The sequence below is a fragment of the Aphidius gifuensis genome, linkage group LG4 (assembly GCF_014905175.1).
Source record: "Aphidius gifuensis isolate YNYX2018 linkage group LG4, ASM1490517v1, whole genome shotgun sequence".
In the NCBI taxonomy this organism is placed as follows: domain Eukaryota; kingdom Metazoa; phylum Arthropoda; class Insecta; order Hymenoptera; family Braconidae; genus Aphidius; species Aphidius gifuensis.
Genome location: NC_057791.1, coordinates 3129599 through 3144942, shown reverse-complemented (window position 1 = coordinate 3144942; position 15344 = coordinate 3129599). Strand labels below are relative to the sequence as shown.

General features: G+C 24.5%; 2 protein-coding genes across 2 annotated transcripts in view; one reads left to right on the top strand and one right to left on the bottom strand.

The window, feature by feature from the left end:
• Positions 1-15344, top strand: part of LOC122854529 (transcriptional regulator DEF1-like) — a 101235-nt gene that overhangs the window by 30802 nt on the left and 55089 nt on the right. Inside the window, exon 4 of the mRNA XM_044155274.1 lies at positions 12865-13041. The gene's annotated coding sequence lies outside the window, so the exon portion shown is untranslated. The remainder of the gene's footprint in view (positions 1-12864; positions 13042-15344) is intronic.
• Positions 9464-10998, bottom strand: LOC122854532. Its single transcript, XM_044155279.1, has 3 exons — positions 10897-10998; positions 9957-10308; positions 9464-9889 (listed from the first exon to the last, which is right to left on the bottom strand). The coding sequence occupies exons 1-3, from the start codon at positions 10906-10908 to the stop codon at positions 9624-9626; spliced, it is 630 nt and encodes a 209-aa protein (XP_044011214.1). The 5' UTR covers positions 10909-10998; the 3' UTR covers positions 9464-9623.

Sequence of the window (15344 nt, the reverse complement as noted above, 5' to 3'; positions counted from 1 at the left end):
TGTATTAATATTATTATTAATACGTTGAGTATCATATTGCACATTAACCACTTGATTCTACAAGATTGAATGATTTTTTAATTTAAATTATTTATTAAAATTACCGCATATATATTACCATACGTCGCAGCAGTTTTAATCAAACAATATAATACAATTTATTATTAATCTATAGATAACAAAAATAGGATAATAATTTAACGACCTTTCTTTTTTTTTTTTTTTTATATATAGTCAAGTTTAATGTGTTTATTGAATATTAAAATTGAATAATTTTCTCATTAGATATCTCATTAAAGATAAGACACTTAATGCACTCAAAGATCGTGTAGCAAGTTAAAATTTTCAACAAAAACTCAGTGAATTCGTTTAACTATTCGTGGATAAACCATGAAATTATTCTTCGGTAGTGTCGACGAATTAGTTCCGGGGTAACGCCTGCGGTGAATTTTACCCGGATTCATCGGTGACCCGAAGCTGAGATATTTCTTCCGATGTACTGTGTTAAAAAAAAAAATAAATAAATAAAAGGTATACAGTATAGTGAATAAAAAAAAAAAAAAATTGAAAGAAAGAAAAGTGTTTTAGGGTGAGGGAATAAATTACCCTCCATTCAGCATATAGATATCGTGATGCGTGTACAAAGCTCAACAAAAATCTACCATTCACCAAGAGATAAAATATAAAAACAAACTAAAGAAATTAAAATACGAAAATTAAGAAAAATAGAATTTGCTAAATACTAAAAAAAATAAGCTTAAAAAAGAGTTAAAATAATAGTTGTTGAATCGCGTGGATGGCACGATTGTACACTGAGCTTTTACTTAAGCATGAAACTACCAGTCTTATAACGTCTTACTTGAGGTTATTACGAACGTTATTACTAACCCACGACGTCTGACACGCTATTCAACGAACTAAAGGGTTGCATGTAATGACGAATCCTATGCTGAGATTATATCTATATATACATAGTATCTTCCCACGATTATCCCTCAAAATACAGCCGCAAGATAACTAAGATTCCCAAGACAATTTTACGTTACATAAATTAAATTTCATAAAAAAAAAAAAAAAAATGTAAATATATATCTTTGCTTTTTTTTCTCCTCTTATTTAATATCATTATTTTATCCAACAAACTAAATTTTTAATTATACATAAATATTAACAAGGTTTTTATTCTCCAAGACATATGTCATTTTGAGTTAAAATTTTTTTAAAATAACGTATGAATTTTACTTTTAAATATTATAGAAAAAGTTTATGGGGAAAGATAAAAAATCTCGTATGCTCATACAAAACGACATTTTTATTTTAAAAAATATTAAAATTACATGAAAATAACATTAACGATCATTTCTTTTTGTCTCTATTTTTTTTTAAATTTTTAGTATTTTGATGTTTCATCATCTGTGACCGATAATATTTATATTTTAATAGTTTATTTCATTTCTCGTTTATATATATTTTATTTTTATTTTACTTTTATATAATAGTATTTTTTGTTTCTTCTTTTTTTTTTTTTCATATATTTATTATATCAGTAAAAACGATTTATTTTTATTTTTATGTATCAAACCAAGAAGGATTTTCTGATTTTCCCATGTGATATAAAGCTCACCCTTGCAATCACATATACAAGAAATGTATAGTATTTACGAAACGTATGTTAGACCTTCGTATATATTACAAATTTCTCAGTGAATCCCCTCGGTAAGCCACAGTGGGTAACCCAGTCGTTTCCTTGTCCACAACAATATAGTTACCACTACCATTTTATTTTATATTATTTTATATTTTTCTCTCAGTGACTTTTTTTTTTTTTCTACTTTTTTCAACGTCCAAGAACTGTTCTTGGCAATTTTTATACCAGTTGTACTTGACTGCACCCGGTGTCAGCTTAAAATATATATGAAACACTTTTTTGTCATCGAGTTTCAAAATAATACTTGTATATATAGATTTGCAAGTAATTCTCTAAAAAATTATTGTACTTATTTTAGATATAAAAGTTGTCTGTTATTTATTTTTTAATTTGTCTATTACTTTTTTTTTTATTTTTACACTATAAAATGGTTTTTTAAATTAACTATTATGATACTTTAATTTTATCAAAGCAAATTTCAAGTCTACTCTTGGTAGACACAAAACAAAGAGAAAGATGAGAAATGCTTGGAATCAGGCGACAATGAGACGGTCGCCAGAAATTGAGTTAGCTCTGATTAGACATCGCATGCATGCCCATCATGCCATAATAGTTTGTTGGAATTTACTCAAAATACTCAACCAGTTTCTAGAGTCATCTATTAAAATTTTTTTCTAATTTTAATTATTTATTTACACATTGTCACTGTAAAGTCATAAAAACACAAATATACCCTTTTTCCAAATCTATTAAAAGACAAATAGTGTACGTTCAACATCACCAGTCAGTATATGTTTTACAAGAAAAAAAATAATTGTTAATGACAAAAAAGTAAATAAAAACAAAATAGCATTTTAATATATATTTAAAAAAAAAAACCACCTACGCTCTTTTGACTCTGCAGTAATAATATATTTTTTTTCTTTTTGTTTTTCTTACTCAAAACAAAAAGAGTCCGGTTTATCCGCAGTACGTTTGATTCAACGTCAAGTGCAATATTAAATCGAATTGCATTGACGCTCAGTTTACACAGTACACACTCTTACTATATGACGTTTTATCAACTGCAAAAAAAAATAAAAAAAAAAACAATCTAATGAAAATTGTTATTTTTATGTAGTTTTTTTTTTCTTAATTATTTTTTTTCTTATAATATAAAACAGTTCTATAAAAAAAAATGTAAATTCATATCAATACTATGTTGAATAATTTTTTTTTTACTGCCATTCTCAGTAAGTGAGTTTTTTATTTTTTTTTATTTTGCAAATGAAAAAGAATATAAAATTAAAAAAATATACTGTGTAATAAAAACATGTAGAAAAACAATTATTTGAACGAGGTTAATCGAGAGATTAAAATTTTGTAGATTTTTTTTAAAATTGGTTAACGCTTACATTGATATTGTTGGTAATGAGTTTACGTAAAAACTATATATATATATTTAGTGTATATTTTAATATATATTAACTGTCGTAAAATATGGGAAAATAACTATCATGACAATGACAACGACGAAACGACAAAGTTAATAATATATAAGGTAAAACTAATTTCACGCTACAGATGTGTGGTTTTTGCAAGCCAGTGTTAGTTGTAACAGTATTTTACTTCCAGAAAATGCGGGTATACTTTTATTGGCATATGCTGAAATTTTATACTTTATTTTTTTTTACATTAAACAAATATTTTTATATGCAACATTAATTACTTTTTTTCCTCTATATACATATGAGTTGTTTAATTTTTTTAATCTCTTGACTGTTTTTCATTATATACATTAAAATGATATTGAATTGTTTGATGAAAATTTAATTTATTATTTAACTTTGGGATTCAGAAATTAATAAAATATATTACTGAGTAAATATTAATTCGATTGGGGTTTATTTATTATTAATTTACATAAAAATATATGTGGTTTTGGCTTTTCAATTTATTAAACAAACAATTTTTAAGTAACGCACGAAATGAATATTATATTTACTTTTTTTTAATTTATTTTCATCATCAATATTTAAATAAAACTTTTTATATTGATTACCTGATATTACATTTCACATAGAAGTGTTGTTCTTGGAAAAAAATTAAATCCATATTTAGTTAATAAATATTTAAAACAATTTCAAAATTTCGTTTGATTCTCAATTGATTATAAAATAAAAATATTCAATGATTATTTTTATTGAATTAAAAAAATAAAACTATACTAGATTCAAAAACAATAATCCAATGGCTTTATATATTCTTGAATTTATGTAAGCCCAGTGAGAGATAACCCAGATGCTAGAAAATCCTCGACCATTTATGCCGATAACGCAAAATACGATTTTCCTTAAACATGCATCTTTTGAATTTGTAAATATATATATAGATAAGTACCAACGTGTAAAATATGCAAAATTTAATATACAATTTCAAGTTTGGATTATATTATTAAGATTTGTCATTGTTATATTGTTTTCATTTTACAAGAAATTCATATCATACAAAATCTTATAATGCTTAATCTGATGATCATTTTAACCAAGTCAATGCTCTTATTTTTTTTAATTTGTAATAATTTTCATTACATTTTTTTGGCTATTGAATAATAATTTCAATTTAACACTCTCAAAATTTAATCTAAAAAAAAATTTAAAATATTAAATTCACTTGAAAGCATAAATTTTTGGCATCAATAGATGAATTCACATAATGAAAAATACAATCTGAGAAAATATTAATATAAAAGAATATATAATTTAAAGTTATAGATTAAAATTACGTATAGATGAAAAATATGCATGTTCATACTATCAATATTTTAACGTAACTTTTTCGGCTAAAATGACAGAGAACATTTGGTAAAAGGAATTTTCAAACTTTTGGTAACGTTCCAAATTATTGTAGTAGTTTTCTCCATGCTTTCATATAGCAAATGGGGAAAAGGCCAGTCGGTTGTCGCGCCATCGTGTTACTGTTAAAGGGTGGGTAAATAACATTTGGATAAGCTTTGGTAACTGTGCCTCAACATAAAACTAGTAATGAGAAAAAATAATATTGAACAAAAAAAAAAAAAAAAAAAAAAACAATTTATAATTGAAAACAGAAGAAACTGAAACAAACAAAAAAAAAAAAAATAAAAATTAATTAATGATAAACTACTTTTGTTATTTTTTAACGTTTGATAAATGACTTTAGATATATTTGTTGAGATAAAAACACAGTTATCATCAATCAATAAATTGATGCAATAATATGTGCTATTATCGTTATTATACTGCCAAAATAAAACGTAAAAAGATTTATCATTTTAAATAATTGAAATTATTTACAACATTACTTCTTTATTCTAATTTTTAAAATGAATATTTTAACAATTTAAAAAATTAAAAAATCACAAGAATTTTCTTATGAAAAATAAAATTTACCTCAAGTTCTAAAACATATTATACCAAGAAAATAATATAAGAAATTCATAATTAAAATATCTTGAGTTTATCTTTAATGTTTACATTTTCAATAAAATTTTCTTAATTATATTCTCTAATAATACTTGTAATTAATGCGGGTATTCATGAACGTCAATCTATGTTGTTTCAGTTTTCTCTTAAAACTTTAACAAACAATATTATACAGTTATACAACATCCACCATAATTATATTTTGATTTTCAAGTTTTAACTGGTATGTTATATTACCATATTTCAATTTTGCCAAAGACATTCATCGAGTTTTTCAACTAAGAATATATTTTTGTGGCTTTTTCTTTTGCTACTTAACTATTTTTTATTATAAATTTATTTTTTTTTCGTTGGGTTCTTTTACCAACTGCATCTCTCACTGGCACGTAGACGTAAATCAATAGTATCCATCGAAATTCGTATTTTCAGTAGACACTCTCGATATTGAATGTGCAAATTCACGTTTCTATATCAATTTATACAGAAGCTTGAGATTTCTTTTTTCGACAAGTAAAACTTTTTCGATAATGCTCAAAATATATACATTTTTTTTTTTTTTTTTTTTTTACGTAATATAAATAAATGTACCTGTATGTCATTCAAGAAAATATTTAATATTTTCATGTGACATGCTTTTTTTTTATTTGAGATTATAGGATGAGTGCATTTGTAGAAAACTTATTGATGGATTACTTCTATTATTAAAAAATTTAAACGTGCTTCGAAGCTTTTTTACGTAAATAATAATAAAAATAATAAATTGCCACAAAGATGAATTGTTAGTCACAATAAAATTTGCTTACTCAAATTAATTTTTCAAGTTGAATCACCTAGTTAGAGTTTTTAAAAGAAATACAAAAAGTTATTACGTTATTGGTGTATAAAGTTTTAAAAATATTATTAAAGAAAGAAAAAAAAAAAAAATTTATATATTTTTACAACTGATACCCTTGTACTTCTTTCGATAAACTTGGTTAAAAAAATATTGCTGTCGCTATATTGCGTATATATTTATACTTTTTCCGGTCACTTGACAATGAAACTTTCGTAAAGTAATATATATTTTAACTAGGTTATAGAATAGAATAAAAAAATTATATATATCACTAATTATTTAAAAGTATGCATATGTAATATTTGAATGCAATAAAAAAATATGAATAGCCAGTAAAAGAAGATAATTAATTAAATAAAAGTGCAAACGTACTAAGACAAACAAAACTAGTGCAAATATAGTAACAATTGTAAAATATAGTTGTCAAAAAAAAAGATAAATTTTAAGTAATTTATGCTTTAATAAATTTTAGTAACGTGAGCATGTTAATTTGCATTATTTTCATTTGTTGTTATTTTCAATTTTTGTCAACTCATATAATGGTAAATAATTGGTATGGACAGTTTTATTTTATATAAAAAAATATTATACTAGTAAACCAATACATTTAATAAATATCCTATTGAAATTTTTAGAATTGCAATAAAAAAAGTGCATTCAAAAATACTTGAAGTACATTTGATGTTAGATGTGATATTGATATTTCTGTACAATGACACATGTCTTTTAGTTTGTACACTGTGACAAAGCACGATCGATATACTTTTCTAAGTACTTCAATACCTCAAAGTCACCTCAAACATCATGGGAATATCATTTTTAGTTAAAAGGTTTTCTATCAATGCCAATAATGTATATAGCACTGATAGCAATATCAAAAATAAATAACAAAATCATTTTTTAGAATATACTGTTAAAAAAAAAATAATAAATGTAAATAAAATTTTTTCAAGTGACATATTGTTAAAGCTAAGAGAAAATTTCTTTTAAAAGCTCAATAAAATTTAAAAAGTGCGTAAATATGAATTTAAAAACCAACAGAAAAAAAAAAAAAATTAACTCAAAAAAATTCTCGGGTATAAAAGAACGAAAATAATCAAATTAAAAAAGGTTGGCACGTTTAATTTAAAAAAATGAAATAATCAAAGAGAAAAGGGCTGAGTGGCAAGCAAAAAATAAATAATAATAATAATTTAAAAAAGGGAATAAAACATTTTTTTTTTCTGTAGACAGTTGGCACTGAGAGTTGAGGCTCAGTTTAAAAGTCAAGTTGAATCAATACTTTTTAGACTTGGTGACCTGTGTGGTAAATCTAGGTCGTTGATTACACATCTTAAGTGGCTATTTTTCGCGTTGCCAAATTGTCAATTTTTTATTTATTAATTTGTTTTTTTTTTTTTTGACAAATAGATGACACTTTTTTTGAATATTTTGAAAAGTTAATTATCTATTAATCTCTGAATAAATAATAAAATTTAAAAAAATAATATTGCAGCTGTAAAAGTACACAATTTGGCAAATTAATTTAAAGCTGATGAACAATGCACTTTGCGCAAAGTATATTGCAACTTTATTCTTAATTTACTTTTTTTTTTTTTTTTTTTTCTTTTAAATACTTTTTGGCCAAGAGAAGAGGGTAAATAAACTTTTCGTCCAAAACTCTATATCTTTAAATATATATATATAATTTATTTTCTTTTCTCCCAATTTTCTCGTTTCCATTTACTTGAAATTCAGTTGCATCTCTTTCTTTTAGTTGTCCAACTGTCACCCTTACTTTATTTTTCACCCTATCTACTTTATTTTGTTTGACGTTTTTAGATTTTTTTTAAATCTTTTTTTGTATTCATCTTATCAAATTTACAGTTTGAGTTTTTTTATATGTTACTAGATTCTTTTTATAATAGTTCAAACATGGAAATTGCTTTAAAAAAAAAAAAACGAAGAAACTAAATATTAACGCGTGCTGAACCATTAACTCGTCGTCGGTTTGTAATTGCAAATACGTTATTCAGGTTAATTAAAAGTTATAATTCATTGACTCACCGATTAAAAATAAATTTAAGCATGTTTGTTCGACTCTTACAATGGAATTTTAAATATAAAAAATATATTTGTCTAATAAATTTAAAAAGTACAATTTGTCATGTAAATTTATTTCAATTATAAATCGAAAATAATATTACAATATTTTGAATAATCCACTTTGTTTAATCAAATAGAAAAAAATAATAACTACTAAATTGAGTATAAAATTGAAAACGAGTTACAAAAATTATATTACAAAAAAAGTAGATTATTTTAAAAATCAATAAAATAATTAATTCATCGTATTTTAAATATCAATTAATTTTTTTTTTTAACAAATTACATATAAATATATTTAAAAAATGAATAATTTGCAATTGGCAAATTGTCACTATCATCAATTTTTCGATTTTTTTTTCTTTCTATTCAGTATGTTTAATGAGTCTACTGGGAGTAAATGTTTCTCACTTGACTACAAAATTTACAAGTTTCCATAGGCATCAATTATCTATTTAAATCCAACAAAAGCTATTGATTATCGTGACGCACTGAATAAACTGTAACAACTTTACAGTTCATTAAATGTTAACCCATAAACCCACTGTGCATTGTAAATCTCAAAAAAAAAGAAAAACAACAACAACAACAATAACAATAATGGTAAAATAAATAAATAACATGATAATAAATTAAATTTATTTGTCGCCAAGTATGTAGGTCAATACATTTGCTATTGATATATTATTTAATTTAAAATCAATTTTCATGTTAATTAACACATTTTTCAATTTTCTAATTTTCATATTTTACCATCGTTTTTAATTGACATAAATAATTTTTTTATCTTACTTAATAATGATGATAATAATTGACTTAGAAGTAAGTTTTAGTATTAATTGGATATGGTTCATCAACTTGATCTTAGTCTCCGAGAATATATCTTAGATTTGTATGTTGGCCTTTCAATATTATATTACCAATATATATATTCGTAATCATGATGTCATGATACATGATATACAAAACACGATACATGGTTAACACGTTGATTGATGATCCCGTATAACAGTTGAACAGATATCAATTGGGTCAATTAGTTATAGGGTTGAAAATTAATCGTACAACATGCAAACATATCATGTCATTTGTATATATCCAACATGTAAACAATATTCAAAATTATAATATTTATTAAATAGAATTGTTTATTATGTTGACAGGTAGTTTGCCATTGCCTCGACAATTTGTTAAACTGAAGAAGAAGAAGAACAAGAAAAAAAACAATCGAAAAAATAAAAAATAGTATCGTTAGTATGGATTTTCATTTGCTTCATCACAAAATATTAATAGGTATTTTATTTTTAATAAAAAAGCTTAAACAAATATTTTTTCAATTGAAATTATAAAAATAATAACACAAAAAAAAATATACAAAGCAAATATAACAATTAATTATTCTAATATAAATGAATAGTTGAAAAAAAAAAAAAAACAAATTTGTTTTTGCAGATAGGAGGATACTTTGGTACATAAAATAATGAATGATGTAAAAAAAATTAGCTGCAGGCACAATCAATAAAAACTATAAACAATTAAAATGCTGTAACATCCAGGTACAGAAAAATTGGCAGGTAATTAAATTATTTTTTAATCTTATACTAAGTTACTTTTACTCATATTCTTCATGAGTTGAATATTGATAATGATTTTCTTGTTGTTGTTCTTCTTGTTGTTCTTCATTATCTTGAAGTTTTAATTCTGATTGATGTTGATGAATTGGTGCTTGATTATGTGACGTATATGTTGCACCAGAATGATCATTTTTTCCTGATGTATGAACAACAGCATGAAAGCCATCTTTATCAGCTTTGTATGTTACTGTTCGAATAGTACCACCTGGTTCTTTGACACTGTATGATCCTGCAACACTATCACCTAAAACAAAAATTATTTTAAATCATATGAAGCAATTAATTTAATTAAGTAAATTCAATTTACTCACCATCTCGTATTTCTTTTTGTTGATGAAAATCACCAGTATGATGATCCTCAACGCCATAGGAAAATTCATATTTTGGATGACCAAAATAATCTAATGTATATCCATGAGTTGGATGTTCATCATCCTCTTCTTGGCTATGTAGACCATTATGTTCATTGTGATGTGGAATTACATATGGTACTTTCACTTCGTATTGAGGTCCCTCAACTGGTCCATGAAAATTCATAAAAGAACTTGCCACTGATGCATGATGACTGTCATGATAATTATCCTCTTGAGATGGCTGATAAGTCACTATTCCAGATGATGATAAATTTGTCAACACCAGCACCAACGTTGTTGTGTATATCAACTATAAAAGGTTGTTTTTATTTTTTAAATGAATACATTGCTATATTAAATTTTTAATAATAAATTAATACTCGTCTAATGAAGATAATTGAAATAAAAAAAATAGTAATAATAACAACAAAAATAAAAATAGACGATAATACGATTTATCGGTTTTTATAACACAATTTACATTCAAAAAACGTTTCTCAATTTTCAGGTTCACCCAATTTTAATTACTCATTCGTTGCCTGGTAAAATCGATTTTTATTTTTGTTTTATCCATATACTATACCTATTTTTTTTTATTTTTATTTTTTGTACTGTTTTTAAAAAATTTTTTATTTCTTTCATTTACTCAATTCCTCCAACATTTTAGTGTTTGAATTCAATTGCACAAAGGATCTGTAAAACCCTTTATACTGCACATACCCAAAATTAAAAATATATATATTTTTTTTTATTATTTTTTTATTATTTCTCTTTTAATTTCTTGAAAATCCATCAAGCATTTGATTTAAAAAAAAAATATATATTACACTTGAAAAAAATTAATCTACACTTTTATCACATTAAAAAAAAATAAAACAATTATTGAAATATAATGTACCTTGAGAATCATCTTTATAGTTTTATTATTGAGGTGGTCGAGTAGAAACTGCAACTTTCATGCGTGAATCTTTCGTTTTTATACCAACTACACAAACTAAAAATATTTATTCACGTATATAATATCACGTACTTGTATATAAATACGTATTTTTAATGTGTAAATTCTATTATACTTGTTTTCCGTATTGAAAAAGAGAGAGGAAAAAGTGTTGATGTGTATGTTTTCACACCTGTAAATTAGATGCATCGTTTTTTTTTCTTTTATTTTCTTCATTGATTTTTGTTATTCATTGATGAGGTTTGCATTTCTTTCGTGACTTGTGTTTTGTTCAATTAGTTATCTGTTACAAAAAATTAAAAAAACCATTAAATAAAATTTCCATCTTAAAACTATTAAAAGTTACAAGCATAATAAATAAAAAAAAATATATATCTTTTTGTTTTTAGTTGTTTTTTTTTTCAAGGAAAATGAGTCTTTCGTGTGAATGAGTTTAAATTTTTTTCCCTTTTTCGAATTATCTAGTAAAATGGATATTAATAAAACCGATTTTATATTGAAAAATGAAAAAAAAAAGTAACACAATTTCAAGACCCTCTGACCATTTTTATTATCGATCATTTAAATAAAAAAATTTACATATATACTTTTTATAATAAATTGAATAATATACATGAATGTATGTATAAAAAATGCATGTATATTTATGCGCAAGTGGCGACGACGAGGCGAGTCGAGATAGAAAAATGTTGACTCTCGACGCGTGAAATGGCTAAGCTCCATACCATCATAAAATCATAAAACAACGCGCAAGAGTGCATCTAGGGTAGTTGATAACTCGCGACGTGCTTTTCCAAATACTAGAGCTTTTTTTTTTTTTATTTTTTTATCTACCCCAAACCTTTGTCGCACCAATGTCTTTGCAGCCGCACCAATGTGTCTCGCCTATAATTTTCACGACACATTTTTTTTTCTTTTTTTTTTTTCATTTGATATTCTCGTTTTGTCTTATGATAATTATCAGATGCCTTCTTGTTTTTATAACTCAAACATTATTTTCTCTCTTTTGTGGTTAATAAAATTATAAAAAAAAAAAATTAAATATTGCACTATCTGCAGAAAGTTCAGCTTTCACGACTATTAAAAATCATCTTGTTTAAATTTGTAATTTTTTTTTTCCAAACCATATGTCTTATACGGAAATACTTTATATTGCTCTGATAGTCTTTTAATATTCTTAAAATTAAATTGAATATTTATACAAAAGAGTGTATATTATCTTTTACATTAAAATTATAAAATTATTCCAACTGCGTAAAATGAGTTGAGAAAGTTTATCGAAAATCTTCAAGTACATATAAAATGTATTTTTTTTTTCTTTCCTTTAAATTTTTTTACACAAAAAAATTAAGATCATATCATCATTGTATTTGTTTTATAATCCAACGATGTAAAATTCGATTAAAAAAATGGAAAATTTATATAAATTTGGATTTATTTTATTTGTGTGCAGTTAAAAATGAAGGTAAACGCGTAAATTTTTAATGGTCACGCATGCACACATGCATAACTTATCGGCTATATGGAAAGTATGTTTATTGTACAGGAAAGTGATGAGACATCATTAATATTTTTCATTACTTTATTTAGTAAACGACATTTAAAAAAAAAATTATTATCAAATCAAAAAAAATAAAATAAACCATAAATTAAACTATAAAAAGTAAAATTTAAATAAAAAAAAAAAAACAAAAATTCCATCAGCAACCTTTTGCATCTCTCTAGAATATATGCAATTTGTACATATGTCGTTATTTAATTTACTTTTTTCTTATTAATTCAGCCATGTGGAAATAAAAAAATTAAAAAAAAAAAAACGGAAATACGTGCACCACTTCACAAGCTCTTCCGCATCTCTCTCTCTCTTCAATTTAATTTTTTTTTAATTTTCTTTCTCTTGTGTTTCAGAGCTACATGTACTACCCAACTGAATAATCACGATGTCGATTAAAATTCTCACCGAAAATTTAATTTTTCTGCACGCGTTATATTTTGGACATTATATGATGCCTGGCTAAAATAAAATACAGAACCAGACAGCTAAATTGGATATATGCTTTTTTTCTTCTTCTGCATAAAATACAGGTATGAATATTTTTTTTTTTTACATCTATATATGAACGTTATGTATATAAGAATATGATGACAAGCTGACACTTGAATACCGTCACGTTTCCGACTCTACAAACTCTTGGGTTTGGCTTTTGAATATATAACAAAAATAAATAAATATATATCCTTTTTTTTTTTTCTACAAACGTGCACACAAGATTTAAACAAATTAAAAAAATCATAATAATAAGAAACGTATTTTGATAATTTCACTTTTTTTTTTTTTTTCTAGTTTTCATGGTAATAAACACATAGGAAAAATTATTAATATTATATTAATAATGCAAAAATTAAAAATTATCATAGTCATGGTTATTTTCTATTTCTTTTTATTATCTTGAATTAATTTTTTTTTCGTTTTCATATATGAATTTAAAATAATATAGGAAAAAAAAATAGTAATTTATGAGTATTTTAAGATTTATATCTTTTCGTGTTTTGTGCTAATTGAGAAAATGGTAATAAAATGAACACCAATGCCAAAATAAAAAATGAAAATATACCGAATGACCGGAAAAAAGATACAACTCTCATGTTGAACTGGACACGAAAAGGTGTAGTTCATTGTGAGGGTAAATTCTCAAATAACCCACCCCAAACGTGAATCAATCCATCTTTTTTTTTTCGAAATATATATATAGTGTTTAATTAGCCTCTCTGCTCTACATCAACGTCTGTCAAAGTAAAAAAAGCACACGATTAAATCTCTTCCTCAACCGTATTCATTTAGCTAGATATTTTTCTTTATAAATATTTAATTGCATTAACAGTTTAACCAATTAATTATGAAACAATAAAACCGTTAAATTTATTCAAATAGAAATTATAAGGATGCAATATTAATAGTGCATATTATAATAATAATAATTATTATTTCCTATTTGTTTTTCTTTTTTATTCTTGAAGGTATTTATTAATTTTTTTTAATGAAATAATACGTGTGTTGTATTATATCGTTTATTTCCTGTATATCATCAATCACCATTATTTATACAAAACAATCAAAACATGTAATTGTTTTGTTTTATAAATACATATGCATCTGTTAGATTGAGGTTCAAGAATCACTTGCACTTGACACGCTCACCCAAGCGTACAATGCTTTCACTCACTTGAAGTCACAGTCATAGATTCAACTCTAAGAGTATTTCTTTTTCTCTCTTTTATTTTTTCAATTTATTCTCTCACTTGGTTTGTACAAGAACGTTGACGTTTTCGTCGTCGTCGTCGTCTTCCCCATAGACCTGTTGATATTGAACAAATGCTATCGTTTTTATTATACATATATCCAACAAAATACAATTTTCTTTATATCTTTTTTATATATTATATATATTTTTATTTTATATATATAAAATTCGAATATATTCTATGAGCATTATCAATTCAATGATGCTTGATTGAAAATACCATCAGGCATTGTTGAAAATTTAATTTACACGATAAAATTGATGAAATGTAAAGTATATTGTTCAAACGAGTTCAATTCAATTGAAAAAAAAAAAGTTTTTTTTTAAAAAGCTCACTCTATTTATTGTTTTTTTATTATTTATATTAAATTGAGAGTTTTTATTTATTTTTCATTTTTTTATTGATAGATTTATATTTTTTTTGGTTTGTTTGTTTTTGTTTTTTTTTTTTTATTTGAAAATATGGGCTTTGAGAAATTGGAGAATTTTCATGTGTGTATGCTCAATGATGCTTCGTAACAATATTGGATTATTGAGAGAGATAAACTATGTTTCATTCTGATATGACTGTTTGATCAGACTGAGTCACATCGACCGCTAATTATCCAAAATTGATTTAACCTCAAGCAAATTAACTTTGTCTAGGCAACTTGTTTATTCGCCTCGTGGCTTTCAGTAATTTTCATATTTTACTAAATCTATTTTAAAATTCACTATTAAAATCAAGTTGATTGATTTTTAGGTTTATTTTTTTTACTTAATTAAAAAGAAAAAACCCAGGATAAAAAAATGCAAAGTTGTTTTAAAGGCTTCTAAGTCGTTGTGAAGCGTTAAAAAAATTCCTAACGAAGAAATATTTTGCTCTTTTTAATACATATTGATATTACTTTATTTCATTTTATTTTATTGCGGTATAGATTTTAGATTTTTTTTTTATTTATCGGAATATTGTCTTTCTCTGTATGCGTTAGTCAGGACCTTGGAGACATGAACCCCTCAGTAAGAAAACTCAAGCACCGTATAATTCGATATGTTCTAGGAGCGAACCATTATCGGACCCATTCGAGCAAATGACCTGTAAATAGT